Source organism: Ursus maritimus, unplaced genomic scaffold (assembly GCF_017311325.1).
Source record: "Ursus maritimus isolate PB19 unplaced genomic scaffold, ASM1731132v1 scaffold_6, whole genome shotgun sequence".
Lineage (NCBI taxonomy): Eukaryota > Metazoa > Chordata > Mammalia > Carnivora > Ursidae > Ursus > Ursus maritimus.
In genome coordinates, this window is record NW_024426774.1 from 25,078,217 (window position 1) to 25,094,751 (window position 16,535).

Consider the following 16,535-nt stretch of genomic DNA (forward strand, 5'->3'; position numbering starts at 1 on the left):
CTTAAGTTTGTATGTCTCTACAATTGCTTCCCTCTCAGATAATAATTCCCAGATTGGTCTCCATTACTTTTTTCTTTCCATTTATCCTTTTTAGTATAAAATAGGATCATATCACACTGGTCTGTAATATTCTATTTTCACGTAACAATATATCATGTACACCCTTTTTTTATCAGTACATATAGATCCACCTCATTCTTTTTAAATGCTCCACAGAATTACATATGGGTATTCCAAAATTCATTTAATCCTTTTCCTAATGATGGACATTGAGATTGTTTTCATGGTACACATTACTTTTGAGATGGAAGTCAGACGAATCCCTCCTTTGCGGGGGGCTGGCAGAAAATGCTGAAAGAAATGTAAGAGCGATGACACTGCGAGATAGGAGCTCTGCGAATTAGTCGAGCGACCCCAAGCCGCAGCTGTCGCCGCCGTGAGTTGATGACCGAGGTCCCCACCTCAAGCAGCTTCCGAAGACAGCGTAGTCTGTAGAGCGACGGATCCCCGAGGACGACGTAGCCGAACTGCACATTGGGAACTGTAGTTCCTCAGGGAAGAGCCCGAGGGGCGGGAGTTGCACACGCGCACTAGGAGATCTGGGCAACAAAGACGGCGGCGTGCGCGCGCGCGCAGGAGAAAGACATGGGCAAGCGTGCGCGTGCGCGGCCACCGCTCGGAGCTACCAGGAGGCTGAGAGGACACAGAGCGGGAGGGGCAGGAGCCACCGACCGCAGGAGGAGAAAAGGGGTTGTGCTCTTGGCCGGGCGAGGAGAAAGGGGCGGGGCCGGCGAGCCGCGCGTGGAGGTGCCGAGCTCCTGGGACCGGCGGGCGCGCGGGCGTCTGTGGCCCTCGTCGTCCCAGTGGCCGCCGCCGTCGCTTGGTCGCCGTCGGTCTGCGGGAGGCGGGTTATGGCGGCGGCGGCAGTGGGAGCTGTGAATGAATTCTCCGGGTGGACGAGGGAAGAAGAAAGGCTCCGGCGGCGGCAGCAGCCCGGTGCCTCCCAGACCTCCGCCCCCCTGCCTGGCCCCCGCCCGTCCCGCCCCCAGACCGGCCCCCCCTCCCGAGTCCCCGCATAAGCGGAACCTGTACTACTTCTCCTACCCGCTCTTCGTAGGCTTCGCGCTGCTGCGTTTGGTCGCCTTCCACCTGGGGCTCCTCTTCGTGTGGCTCTGCCAGCGCTTCTCCCGCGCCCTCATGGCTGCCAAGAGGAGCTCCCGGGCCGCGCCGGCGCCGGCCTCGGCCTCGCCCCCGGCGCCAGTGCCGGGCGGGGAGGCCGAGCGCGTCCGAGCCTTCCACAAACAGGCCTTCGAGTACATCTCCATTGCCCTGCGCATCGATGAGGACGAGAAAGGTAAGTGGGGGACTGGAGGGAGGGGGCGGCGGCGCCGGGAAGAAAGCGGTGGGGTCGCCGAGGGAGGGCGACACCTGCGTCCCTTTCCTTCGGGAACGGGATTGGGCAGTGCACCCCCAGAATTGGTCCTCCCTCCGAGGCGGCTTCACCGCAGTCAGACCTTCATCCTCTATGATTCTCAGTTAAACGTCTGCCCTTTGAGGCACCCTAGCTGTCGACTTTTTCAGGCACCAGCCTTCCCCTACACTTCTGCATGACCCAAGTCCTTATGCGACAGCCAGTCGTGCTACTGACAGTGACAGTTGTCCTAGAGTGACCACACGGATCCTTTCTAGCACTGTAAACAGTGTGTGGCTTCCTCTGAGCCAGGTTTCCAAAAGGTTTTGGTATCGGAGAAGCTGTGTCTTGTTATAGGCTTTTAATGAAAGCAGAGTACTGTAGTGTCAGAAAAAAAGAAGAAATGGTGACTTAATTTTGAAAAGAACAGCTGCATATGATTACAACTTAATTGGCATTATTTTTTTTACTTTCGTTAATGTCATTTTATCAATATAATGACTAAGTATTTTTTTATAAAGTTCTATTTTAACATGAAACTTTTGACCCTGTTAGATCTGATTTAATCTAAATCAGTATTCCAAGGTAGCCTCTAAGTTTCTAAATTGAAGTGTTAAATAAATGAACAGGAAAAACTTAACATCATCGTACAGTAAAATTTGAAACAAAGATTTATATTTCTTTTATTTTTAAAGATTTGTGTTTCTGAATGAAGGCAAGAATACTGTATCCTTCAGATTCTTTTTAAACTAACGATTTTAAGTCATTCAATGCACCAGGCGCTCTACTGTTAGCTTTGTATGTGTTCTCTATTTAATCCTCACAATTACTCTGTGAGGTGAAGGTACTGTTAGTATCAGCATTTTACAGATGAACAAACTGAGGCTCAAAAGATTAAAACAGATCATTCCAAACCTATCCTAATTGCTAATGAACATCTTTTTTATGGAATATGAGAACTGAAGTTAGGAGTCTTACAACATTTTGAAAATCCCTCCTTTCATCCCTGCCTCCAATTTGCAGAGATCTTTTTTTTCCTGTAACTACCAAAGAACATTTTTGTATCACACTTTAATTAGGTACTCACTTGCATTGTCAATTAGCCAAAAAAAAAAAAACCAAAACAAAAAAACCTGAACAAAACAGTCTGCAGGTCATTTCTAGTATCTCTTACCACTGTCAACTGCAGAAACTGTTTTAGAATTTAGTTTTGTTGAAACCTGTTTCCTTTGTGGAGCCTAGGAGTGAGAAGTATGACATAAGGAAAGAGGCAGGTATTCATGGTTTTGATTATATGGACAGTGGAGTTTAAGAGAGTTCTAGGAAGGGGGCACCTGGCTGGCTCAGTCAGTGGAACATGCAGCTCTTGATCTTGGAGTTGTGAGTTCAAGCCCAATGTTGGGTGTGGAGATTACTTTTTAAAAAAATCCATATGAAAAGAGAGTTCTAGGAAAGGGTTCTATTTAAGAAAAAACATACTGTGTGTTTGTGGAAGGAAGTTTTTTGTTAACTGCTTCATTCTATACCACCTCTTGGAATATCCAGGGATCCTTGGTGAGGATGAAGAAGAGTACAGTCATCCCTTCCTAGGCACTATCCAATTACAGTAGGGTCCTTTACTAATCTATGTCAAAAGATGTTTTAGAATAGAGGGAATATTTTAAGGGTAGATTCATTGTAGTATTTAGGAAGAGAATGCCAGAAAACACAAAGAAATTTTACTTAACACTGGGTGATGGGAGTTGGGAGGTAGGATAAAAGGAGAGGACAAGGATAACCTAGGTATTAAAAAAAGACCGGAGGCTCTTAGATTTAACCAGTTCCAAAAGGAGGGATAAGTGACAGACGTAGAAATCACACCTTGAGTTTCATACTTATGATTTATCTTAGAGTATTACATATATGACTACATCTATTATATTTAAATCCTCTAAAATATTTTTTAAGTATAAATATTTTCATCAATCCATGGACCACATACTTGACTCTCTTTCTGCTGATAATGTTTGTATTCAAAGTTTTTTGCTTTATTTATACTTCAGTTTCTAAAGTAGACATCAGAATGGACTATGATAACTTTTTAGTTTGAGTTCTACAACTGATGTGTTATATGCTGAAACTAATTAGTTCAAACTGAAACAAATTAGTTAAATATGCATTTTCCTTTAAAAATGAATTAAAGCTAAGTTTATATTGTCATAGTTCTCTTCTCATATTTTTTCTTTAGAATATTCAAACTCTTTGTACTTCATCTTAATTCAGTATTTGCAAGAGTTCACATTTAGAGTCTATCTCTCAGCCATACTTGACAATGTAGAAGAGTAAGAGAATTTTATTCTCCTTTCCCACTGCGTCAAAATATATATGAACGGGGGCGCCTGGGTGGCGCAGTCGTTAAGCGCCTGCCTTTGGCTCAGGGTGTGATCCCAGCGTTCTGGGATCGAGCCCCACATCAGGCTCCTCCGCTAAGAGCCTGCTTCTTCCTCTCCCACTCCCCCTGCTTGTGTTCCCTCTCTCGCTGGCTGTCTCTCTCTGTAAAATAAATAAATCTTTAAAAAAAAAAAAATATATATATATATATATATGAAAGAATAGAAATGAATTGTCTTTAAAGTAGTCTTCAATGGTTTCCTAACTTTGTGGTAAACCATCAAGGGCCTAGTAATGTCATGTGCTGCCATTCCCTTAGCAACTTGACTTAGCTTCTAACTATACTGAAAGCCACTTTATTTCTTCAGGTGAAGTGGGTTGTTTCAGACTGTTGTGGTGTTACTTAATTAAAATATCTGATGCCTTGAAATAATAAAGGCCAAATTAAATCTTATTTCAATAAAGTAGTGTATAAATGTGGTTTATATGGTGACTGTTTATTTTGTATTTTATTCTTATGGCATACTCAGCTTTGACATTGAATTTTCGTAAAGGCCTAAATTTATCTGAACCCAAACTATTTTAAGTAGAGAAGAATAACACAGCAAGTTCTAATTACCTAATATAAGGATGGTTGAATTCTGTTCATTAAAACAAGCATTTATTGGTTGTTTTAATGTTTATTTGCACAGCTCTATGCATTCTAGATACTGCTTAAGAAAAACTCACTTTCTCTCCAGTGAGATGTAAGACAGCATTTACTATGTGATCAATAAAATGTGTGTATGTTTTCGTGCATATTTTATCTCATTTTTTTCAAGGAGTTAAATAATTTTTTGGATATTTAGTTGTTGAACATCCTTGGAAAACTGATAACCTTTCATATCAATTATGTGTATGGAGAAACTGAAATTTAAGAGTGAACTCACATTAGCAGAACCAGGAACGGAGTTTAGGTGAACAGAAAATTATGCCACTCATAATTTTATACTTTTTGCTTTAAGCAGATTCTCTGTTTTGTAATGCTAGTACTGGGCCCCTTGGAATACTTGGGGGAAAGAGGAGGTTGTCATAGTGGGTCTTTGGATTAACCAGAACATGACTTAACGTGTTTGGCATGGCTCCTGCAAGTAGACAAGCCTGAGATCTCCTGGGTAATACAGTGGTGTAGGTTTTCTAGGTGTGGTTTGATTACCTGGAGTATGTGGAACTTGACAGTAAGGGCTCAGTATGTTGTATGAAAGAGAGCCGGTTTCGCAGGATATTGTAGGGCTGAAGAACCTGGCATCAAGGACAGAAATTGTCAAAGTAGAATCTTTTATATTTATTCCTAGTCAGCTCATACTTAAAACATTAGGCTTTTAAAATATTGTGATATAATTTTGTATTCCCATGTAACTCAACCTTGCACTATTTAAAACACAAAATACCTTGCCAAACTATATTTTCAGAAGGTGAAGATAGAGAATAGAGATCAGAAATGTCAGATTTGGTATACTTTCTTTTACCCCTAAAAACTGCTAGTCACCATTTTGGAAGGATTGATTTCAGACAATTTTCTTGAGCCTAATGATTCTGCTTTAAAGTTTCCATGATTACAACAAGGAAAGAATTATTCTGATGAATGGATATTCACATCATATCACTCTTTTCCAAAGGAGTCGCATTACCTTTTATTAAATACACGATGAATTTTTCCCATTTCTCTTCAAGAATATTTAGTGGCATTTGCACTGAAGAGACAAAAAGGCAGCCACTGTTAGGAACTTTATCCCTTGCTCTGTTTTTAGCTGTTTTTTTTTTTTTTTTAAAGATTTTATTTATTTATTCAACAGAGATAGAGACAGCCAGCGAGAGAGGGAACACAAGCAGGGGGAGTGGGAGACGAAGAAGCAGGCTCCTAGCGGAGGAGCCTGATGTGGGGCTCGATCCCATAACGCCGGGATCACGCCCTGAGCCGAAGGCAGACGCTTAACCGCTGTGCCACCCAGGCGCCCCAGCTGTTTTTTTTTTTTTAATTGCAGTTTGTATTTTGCCTAATGTAGAATACAGTTAAATCCTATAAAACTCACCTGATAACTAGATTCCTAAGATTATTGTTAGTCATCCTGATAACAGGATAAAGGATAAGCAGTTAGTAAATGGATAGTAAATTATTGAAAAATAATTTCCCATGTTCCACCCAATAGTAGTTGGCTTTTTGACATTTGGCAAAGTATAGATTCTCTATTTCTCTACTAGTTTTTGTCTTTTTTGACCTATAATACTCCTTGACCTACATAATACCAGTGGAGGTATTAGTGTGCTAATATAGCCTTTTTTTTCTCTTTGTGAATTGACTACTCACAGTAGACATCCTATAGAATGAAACTTTGAGCACACTCACATCTCAGCGATCGTTCATTCTGGTAAATGAGGAAAGAAAAATAGCAAAATCTGTGATTATCCTAGAGACTGTATTTTACAGCAGTGAAAGTATAGCATAGACATGTTAAACTTATTCATGTATCTTTTCAGCTCTTTGCAAATATTTTATCCTGTAATAGAAAAGGAGAGAATTAATTGTTCTTAAGTGGGCTTTGTCAGTGTCTTTCAGTCAACCATCATTAGAATACCTGTGATTGAACAAGTGGGATTTATTATTGAAGCAGAGAGAACACACACGATGGGAACCGTGGCATCTCAAGAAAAGGGTGATGGAAATAAAGAATTTGGGCTTGTGTCAGGTGATTCTGAGCAGGATTTAAGGAAGCAGGATTTTGCTCTGCATTGGATGCTGTCGGGAAGATGGGTATTCTATGATTAAGAATCTTAAATGTGGGGGGCGCCTGGGTGGCACAGCGGTTAAGCGTCTGTCTTCGGCTCAGGGCGTGATCCCAGTGTTGTGGGATCGAGCCCCACATCAGGCTCCTCCGCTATGAGCCTGCTTCTTCGTCTCCCACTCCCCCTGCTTGTGTTCCCTCTCTCGCTGGCTGTCTGTATCTCTGTCGAATAAATGAATAAAATCTTTAAAAAAAAAAAAAAGAATCTTAAATGCGATCTAGAAAGAAGGAAGACCAGAATGAGGCTAAAGCTGTAACTGGTTGAGAAGCACTCATTAGCCTGAAGAGGGGGATGCTTAGTATTTCATGGCTTGCACGATATTCAGGTTTTGTCTGTGTTTAGACATGATTATGGAGTGGTCTTGTTTTTGTCTTCATCAAAAATCACAAAGTGACCTTATCTGATGTTGATGTTCTATGAAATTATTTATGTTCAACACAACACCAGGCCTAGCAGTAATGCCAGGTCAGCTCCTAGTTACACCAAGGCCTAGCTGATAGTACTAGACCAGCTCCTGGATGTCAGGGACTGCTTTTCTCTTTCTCAGCTTTGAGGGTCTAATTTTATCTTTTTTCAATTGTAGTGCCTAGTATCCAAAATGACATTTGAATTCTGACTATTCAAGATCTTGGGCAAGTTACTAAACTGAGTCAATGTTTGTAAAATACTTAGCACTTGCACATAATAGGTCCTCAGAAAATGGGACTACTGTTATTCAACAATCCTTTTAAGATTATAGCCCCTGCAAGTTATGTTAGAACTTGTTAAACCTTGATACCTGGTTTCTATAACCCTTTTTAGGATACAGCAGCCGCATAAATGACATTTGAAGAAGAAGGAGAATTATCTAAAGAGTGATAGAAAAATATTTTTGCTAATCGTGACCCTTAGTTCAGAAAAAAACAGATGGACATCTCCCCCTAAGCTCACTTAATATCCTTTTGTTGTGAAAGAGATAAAATCAATCGTTTTGTACTCATGTGAATGTAATGCAAGCCTCTCAGTAGAGGATTTGAGAAGAAAATGCATAGAAAAAAAGTAAAATTACCCACGACCCATAGTAAATACAATAGACTTCAAAGAAGAAAAATTGACATTCTTAAGGTTTAAAGAAAATGTCCCAAACTGAAATGATTTCTTTACATGGGATTCAAAACCTTCCCAATTAAATGGGAAAGTAAGTCTTTACTTCAGAGATAAACTTTGAAGTTGGAAAGTGTATGCAAGTATGACCTTTTTGCTGATACAAAGCACAATAGAAAGTATCCTTTCTGTAATAGTGAACTATGAAAGAAGTAATCTGGGGGCTAATCGCTGATGCTTCATGATCCTGTGGTTTATTAAGGTTAGCACACAATGAAATCTATTGTAGGATTTTTTTTTAAGATTTTATTTATTTATTTGAGAGAGAGAGAACCAGCACGAGCAGGAGGAGGGGCAGAGGGCGAAGGAGAAGCAGATTCCCCACTGAGCAGGGAGTCTGATGCAGGGTGTGATCCCAGGACCTTGGGATCATGACCCGAGCTAAAGACAGACACGTAACCGCCTGCGCCACCCAGGCGGCCCTATTGTAGGATTTTTAAAGATACCTGTTAATTGTGATATTCTGCTAATTGTGACACTTGTAAGTTGCTAGCAGAAAATTGTGTAGAAAAATGAATTTTTTGTAGGCAGATACTTAGGAAGGACTAAATAAGTAAAAGCAGTGGGTTTGTATAACTTAAATGAGAAAAAATCACAAACATACACTGTGCATGCAGTTCAGGAGTAGAAGGATTTAAATTAGCCAACAAATGTACCAAGTATAATAAAGATAGTAAAAGTAATGTTTACGTGCTTCTTTATTATTTAAAGTATTGTCACATACCCTATTTCATTTGATTTTTGCCACAACTCAGGATTAGTTAAAAGAAATGTCATCTTGTTTTTAGGTCAGGAGACTGAAGCTCGGAGAGATTAACTGACTTTCCCAAAGTCATACGGCTATTAAATGATGAGCAAGGGCTTAAGTCCCCATATTTTAACTAATCACAAACACATATCCCCTCTCTCCACCCCAAACTACTCGTTTTGACCCTTCTCGTGGCAGTGTGGGTACTACTATCTGAATGAAAGATGCAGTCGGTAATTCATAACTTAGTCTGCTATACTTACCTCTATCTAAAGGTGGGTATCGTATTTCTGTTGCTTGTACACTAGCATGTACTCAAATATTAAAATATGGGGTCCCTGGTGACTCAGTTGGTTAATCATCTGACTCTTGGTTTTGGCTCGGGTCATGATTTTGGGGTGGTGGGATTGAGCCCTGCATTGGGCTCTGTAGCTCTGTGCTCGGTACAGAGTCTGCTTGAGATTCTCTCTCTTTCCTTCTCCCTATGCCCCTTCTCCTGCTTGTGTGTGTGTGCACTCCCTCCCCCTAATTTAAAGATTTAAAGAATAAATCTTTTAAAAAAAATTAATGAACAAATATAAATATAGAAAGTGAAAATCCTCTGTAATCTTACCCTTAGGGAGATGATTACTAATAAGTTATCTGACTTTGTGTATTCATATAAACATGAATATTTATTATTTGAGGGAAGAAATGTTACATACAAACTGATCTGTAACCTTTTTCTTTACTGTATTGGTACTCTTTCCATTTCAATATACTTTATCTTCCCCTTCTGTTTTTTTTAGTAAACTTTGATTAAATTATACATGAAATGCACAATTACTGTAGTGCTTAATGAATTTTCAAAGTGAACATAGCAGTTTAAAACCCTACCAGGTCAAGAAATAGAATATTATTCCAGAAGCCTGCCTTTGTGATGTTCTCTTTCACTTACTACCTTTCCGCATCCTTTGCAAAGATATCTGCAAATCCTAACTCTAACACTGTAGATCGGTTTTGCCTGACCCTGAGCTTTACAAATGAAATCACACAGTATGTGTTCTTTTGTGTTTGGCTTCTTTTGCTCAATATATGCTTGTTAGATTATTCTGTGATGTTGCATGTGCAGTAGTTTGTTCATTTTCAGTGCTGTATACCAAGTGTCAGCGCATTGCTTATAACGGGCCAGTTAGTAATTTTTTTTATTGTGGTAAAGCATAGATAACCTAAAATTTGCTATTTTAATCGTTTTAAGTATACAATTCAGTGGCATTAAATACATTCCCAGTGTCATGCAACCATCACCACTATCCATTTCTAGAACTTTTTATCATTCCAAACAGAAATTCTGTACCCATTAAACAATAACTCCCCATCTATCTCCCTTTCTCCATTCTCCCCTTCCCTCAGTCTCTGGTAATTTCTGTTCTACTTTCTGTATCTGTGAATTTGCCTATTTCAGGTACCTTATGTAAATGGAATCATATAATGCTCTTTTGTATCTGCCTTGTCTCACTTAGCATAATGTTTTCAAGGTTTGTCATCCTTGTAGCATGTATCAGATTTCATTCCTTTTTAAGGCTGAATAATATTCCATTATATGTATATACCACATTTTGTTTAACCATTTATCTGTTGATGGACATGTGGGTTGTTTCCATCTATTGTGAATAATGCTACTTATGAACACTAATATACAGGTATTTCTGCTTCCCTACTTTCAGGACTTTTTCGAGTATCTACTTAGGAGTAGAATTGCTGGATCATATGGTAATTCCATGTTTAATTTTTTGAGGGACTGCCAAACATTTCCACATCAGTTGTACCATTTATTTGTACATTCCCACCGTCAGTGCACAAGGATTTCCAGTTTTCCACATTTGTTAGTTTCAAGGTTTTTTAAATAATAGTCTTCCTCATGAATGTGAAGCAATACCTCATCATGGATCTGATTTTCATTTCCCTAATGAATTATGATGTTGAGCATATTTTTCACTTACTTATTGGCCATTTCCATATCTTCTTTGAAAAATGCCTAAGTCCCTTGTCAGTTTTTGTGTTGGGTTTGATTTTTTATTGAGCCATTTAGTAAATATTTCAAGCTGTCACAATATTTTAAGCTTTCTGAACACTCAAAACTCTCATATAGTAGGTGTAATCTGGTAAAGTTTTGTTTTAAGATTTTGTGTATTTATTTTAGAGAGAGAGACAGCACATGCATGAGCAGGGGGAGGGGCAAAGGGGGGAAGGAAGGAAGAGGGAAAGTATCCCAGGTCGACTCAGTGCTGAGCGCAGAGCCTGACGCAGGGCTCAGTCTCAGGACCCTGGGATCCTGACCTAAGCTGAAATCAGGAGGCAGATGCTTAACTGACTGAGCCACAAGGTGCGCCCCCAGTAAAGTTTTATGTACAAAAACAGGTAGCTGACAGTATTTGACCTTTGGGCCATTGTTCGCCTTAGATTATGTAGTTCACTAAATTATTAGCTAATAATTTCAAGTATAACAGTGAATATAAGTTTCTGCCACCCAGTCTTCTTTTGATTTTATGTAGTCTGGTTGCTTGAGTTTGAGTGTTAGTTGGGGCTATAGCGGTAAGAGAAATGTGTAAGGGAAACTAAGAACTGTTAAGTATTTTGAGGGCCTTTTGTGTCTTGGAGACCATTGGAAAGTTGATTTTTCTGCCATAATTTAGTCAAAAGGGTGATCAGTGGACAGTAGGGGCTGTAGTTTCCCTTACCATAAGGGATTGAAGTGATTTGAGTATGGTTTCCAGCCCTTGTGCAAGCTGGCCTAGTTCTTAACTCTTTAGTAATTCAGGGTCCCAACCCAAATCCTGGAATCTTTGCCACTACTTCTCCTGGGCATACCCTGGAATTCACATTTTGTCAACTTAGTTCTAGGAGTCTGCTGAAAGCTCTGTTTAGTTTCTTGGCCAGTTTTGCCTTCAGAATTGGCAGTTGCTTCAAGTAGAAAAGTGCCCCAAATGCCAGGCCCACCTGTGTTGGCTTTTTTTCCCTTTCCATATTTTGATAATTTTTTAAAATAGCATCCTAATGAATGTGACATAGTTCCTTTCCAAATTTGGGTAATTTTCACTATTTTGAAAACCCCTTGATCCCTTCAAACAGATGTTTTTAAAAGAATTTTCTGCCTTTTGTCTTCTAATCTAATTTTACTCTTGTAATGAAAATTGTAGTTCTGGTGTTATATTCCAAGCCACAGTGAATATCCTTATACATAAAGGTTGGAGTGTTGCACTTTTTAAGAGTCTGATTTATTGAGGTATAGTTTACATATAGTAAAATTTAACCTTTTTAGGAGTGTGTAGTTCAGCGAGTTTGACAGTTGGGTAACCCTGACAACAGCTGATATACTGAATGTTTTATCACCCCAAAAGCTCCTTTGTGCCCCCTTGTAATCAGTTCCCTTGCCTGTCCATTAGCCTCTGGCAGTCACTGATCTGATCTGTCCCTGTAGTTTTTGTCTTCACTGAGTGTCGTATAAATGGAATCATACAGCCTGTAGCCTTTTGTATCTGGGTTCTTTCATTTAGCATGTTTTTGAGATTCATCCATGTTCCTACATTTACCGGTAGTTTGTTCCTTTTTATTGTGGGTAATATTCTATGTATGGATGTACCACAGTTTGTTAACCCATTCACTAAATGATGGACATCTGGGTTGTTTCCAGTTTTTAGCTTTTATGAATAAAGCACCATAAACATTCATGTAATGGTCTTTGATGTTTTCATTTCTTTGAGTAAATACATAGACGATGGGATTGCTGGGTCATATGGTAAATATATGTTAATATCATAAGAAACTACCAAACTCTTTTCCATTGTGGCTCTACCATTTTGTATTCACGCTTGGAAACATGTGGGGTCCATTTATATTTTGTCTTATAATTTTAAGTGCTTTAAAAAATTTTTGAGGTAAATACCCAGTAGTGCAATTGCTGGGTCATAGGGTAGCTCTGTTTTTAACTTTTTGAGGAACCTCCATACTGTTTTCCAAAGTGGCTGTACCAACTTGCATTCCCATCAACAGTATAAGAGGGTTCCCCTTTCTCCACAACCTCTCCAACATTTGTTGTTTCTTGCCTTATCAGTTTTTGCCATTCTGACTGGTGTAAGGTGGTATCTCAATGTGCACTACTGGGTATTTATCCCAAAGATTCAGATGTAGTGAAAAGAAGGGCCATATGCACCCCAACGTTCATAGCAGCAGTGTCCACAATAGCCAAACTGTAGAAGGAGCTGAGATGCTCTTCAACAGACGAATGGTAGAGAAGATGTGGTCCATATATACAATGGAATATTACTCAGCCATCAGAAAGGATGATTACACAACATTTGCATCAACATGGATGGAACTGGAGGCAATTATGCTAAGTGAAATAAGTCAAGCAGAGAAAGACAATTATATCGTTTCACTTATTTGTGGAACATAAAGAATAGCATGGAGGACATTAGGAGAAGGAAGGGGAAAATGAAGGGGGGAAATCAGAGGGGGAGACGAACAACGAGAGACTCTGGACTCTGGGAAACAAACTGAGGGTTTTAGAGGGGAGGGGGGTAGGGTGATGGGTTAACCCCGTGATGGGTATTAAGGAGGGCACGTATGGGCGCCTGGGTAGCGCAGTCATTAAGCATCTGCCTTCGGCTCAGGGCGTGATCCCGGTGTTCCGGGATCGAGTCCCACATCCGGCTCCTCTGCTGGGAGCCTGCTTCTTCCTCTCCCACTCCCCTGCTGTGTTCCTGCTCTCGCTGGCTGTCTCTGTCACATAAATAAATAAAATCTTTAAAAAAAAAAAAAAAGGACGGCATGTATTGCATGGAGCAGTGGGTGTTATATACAAACAATGAATCATGGAACACTACATCAAAAACTAATGATGTACTGTATGGTGACTAACATAATAAATAAAAATTTTTTGAGTATGGTTGACATCTTGTAATTTTTTTCAATTTTAAATTAAGTACTTAGTGGTATCTTGTTGTTGTAATTTATAGTTCCCTAACAGCTAATGATGTTGAACATTTTTTCTTGTGCTTATTTGCCATTTGTCTCTCTCTCTCTTTTTTTTAAGATTTTATTTATTTACCTGAGAGAGAGGGAGCATGCATGAAAGAGAGCCAGAGGACAAGCAGGGGGAGGGATAGAGGGAGAAGCAGACTCACCACTGAGCAAGGAGCTTGATGTAGGATACGATCCTAGGACCCTGGGATCATGACCTGAGCCTAAGACAGACGCTTAACTGACTGAGCCACTCAGGCCCCGCCATTTGTTTTTCTTTGATCCAATCTTTTGCCCACTGTTTTTTAATGAATTATTTGCTTTTTTTAAATCACTGTATTGTAAGAGTTCTTTATATATTCTGCTTACATGTCCTTTATTAGACATGTTGTTTTGCAAAGATTTTCTCCCAGTCTGTGGCTTGTGTTTTCATTGTCTAACTCTGTCTTCTGAAGAACAGGAGATTTTAATTTTAATGAAGTCTAGTTTATCAGTTATATCCTCTTAAGGTTTGTGATTTTTTTATGTTCTAGATTTCTGCCTAAGTCAAGATCATGAAGAATTTTATCTGTTTTCTTCTATAAGTTATATAGTTGTAGGCTTTACGTTTAGGTCTATGATCCATTGTAATTTTTTCTATGTTGTATTTTGGTTTTGGTTTTGTTTTGTATATGGATGGCCATTATAGCATCAGTTTTTGGTGTTTTTTTTAAAGATTTTATTTATTTATTTGAGAGGGGGAGAGAGAGTGCAGGAGCAGGGGGAGGGAGAAGCAGACTCCTTGCTGAGCAGGGAGCCCGACTTGAGGCTTGATCCCAGGACACTGGGTTTATAACCTGAGCTGAAAGTGGATGCTTAACTGACTGAGCCACAGAGGAGCCCCTTGGCAATGATTTTAGCATTGATATTAAAGAGACCGTTCTTTCTTCATGGAATTACCTTATTATCTTTGTCAAAGTCAATCAGTGTTATATGTATGGGTCTATTTCTGGACTTCCTTTTCTGTTCTACTGACCTATATGTCTATTCTCCAGCAGTCTTGTACTTACAAGACTTATAAGAATTATTTATGCATTTTCTACCACCATACTGATTTGTGAGATTCAAATAATGCAGCAGATCAAGTAACTCTTATCAAAGAATGTTAGGTAATTGAGTAGTTATTAAGCATGTGAATTTATTTATTTTTAGAGAGTGTGCGTACACGTGTGTATGCGCACACTCACGCATGAACGGGGGGGAGGGGCAGAGGGAGAGGGAGAGAGAATATTTTAAGTAGGCTCAGTGCTCAGTGCGGAACCCAGTGTGGGGCTCAATCTCATGACCCCAAGATCATGACCTAAGCCAAAACTAAGAGTCAGATGCTTAACCCACTGAGCCACCCAGGCGCCCCGAGCAAGTGAATTTATTTCTAACCAGTCATTTTTTAAAAACATTTATTTATTTGAGGGGCGCCTGGGTGGCACAGCGGTTAAGCGTCTGCCTTTGGCTCAGGGCGTGATCCTGGCGTTCTGGGATCGAGCCCCACATCAGGCTCCTCCACTGGGAGCCTGCTTCTTCCTCTCCCACTCCCCCTGCTTGTGTTCCCTCTCTCGCTGGCTGTCTCTATCTCTGTCGAATAAATAAATAAAATCTTTAAAAAAAATAAAAATAAAAACATTTATTTATTTGAAAGAGAAAGAGATAGAGCAGGAGCGGGGTGGAAAGTCACAGGGAGAGGGAGAAGCAGACTCCCGGCGGAGGAGGGAACTGATGCGGGCCTCCATCCCAGGCCCCTGGGATCATGACCCGAGCCAAACGAAGGCAGACACTCAACAACTGAGCCACCCAGGTGCCCCATATAATCAGTCATTTAATTTGCCTACAGTAATGTACTAAAACTCCTTAAAACATTTGTTTGGATGTTGCTAGTGAGAACTGTTATACACTGCAATTAGGAGTGGAAATTGGTACAAGCACTCTCAAAAAGTAGTTTGTTCATTTCTAGTGAATGGAAATGAACTATGGCTCATTAACTCTACCTTTTAAACATATACCCTAGAGAAATGGGCACACTTATACATAAGAGGACAGGTATAAGCATGTTTATTGCCCCATTATTTGAAAACTGAGAAACTGGAAACAACCTAAATATATATTAATAGAAAAATAGTTGAATAAATTATAGGATGATAAAGGATATTCTATAAAAGTCAAAGTGAATGAACTAGATTTCTGTATAGTAACATAGATCTCAAAAGCAATATAAAAATTTAAAATAATACAGATAAAATAGGAACAATAGAAAAACATGTACTAGAAAGATACACACTGAATATATTATAGTGTTTTCTAGAAGGGAAAGGACCATTGGAATGGGAAGAAGTACAAAAAAGGAACTTTTGTATCTGTTAGATTGTAATTTACTTAAAAAAATTTCTTTTAAAGTTTTTATTCGAGAGAGAGGGTGCACAAGCAAGGGGAGCCGCAGAGGGAGAGGAAGAAGCAGACTCCCCATTGAGCAGGGAACCCGACACAGCCTTGGGGGCCCAATCCCAGGACCCCGGGATCATGACCTGAGCTAAAGGCAGATGCTTAACCAACTGAGCCACCCAGGTGCCCCGAAAACCTAGTTCTAATAGATGATTTCCATCTTTACTGTATCTCTGTGCCACTTAGGCTTTGCAGATTCTAAGGAATAAGAAATTTTCAAAAACAATGAGATTTGCATATAATTGTTACCATTTTACAGACCTATCCTACACAGGGTGGTGCCTGGGTGGTTCAGTCAGTTATGTGTCCAACTCTTGATTTTGGCTCAGTTCATGATCTCAGGTTCACATTGGGCTCCTCTCTGGGTGTGGAACCTGCTTAAGATTCTCTCTCTCCCTCTGTGTTTCCCTCTCCCTCTCTTTTTCCCACTTGCTCTGCCATCCCTCCCCCCCACACGTGTGCGAGCTCTCTTTCAAAAAGAAAGGGGAAAAAAAGAATGTCTAATTCCTTGGAGATAAATGTTTACCAATTGAAAATAAAATATTCTTTAAAAGAAAAAAGAAAAAT

At 39.9% G+C, this 16,535-nt stretch overlaps 1 protein-coding gene across 2 annotated transcripts in view; it reads left to right on the forward strand.

Moving 5' to 3' along the window:
* Positions 1–239: 239 nt before the first annotated feature.
* Positions 240–16,535, forward strand: part of SPAST (spastin) — a 63,310-nt gene continuing 47,014 nt past the window's right edge. Inside the window, exon 1 of one of the 2 annotated variants that reach the window (XM_008700556.2) lies at positions 240–1,354. In XM_008700556.2, coding sequence (XP_008698778.2) covers positions 940–1,354 — 415 coding nt within the window. In that variant the 5' untranslated portion in view covers positions 240–939. The remainder of the gene's footprint in view (positions 1,355–16,535) is intronic. The other variant, XM_040623072.1, reaches the window with a different exon arrangement.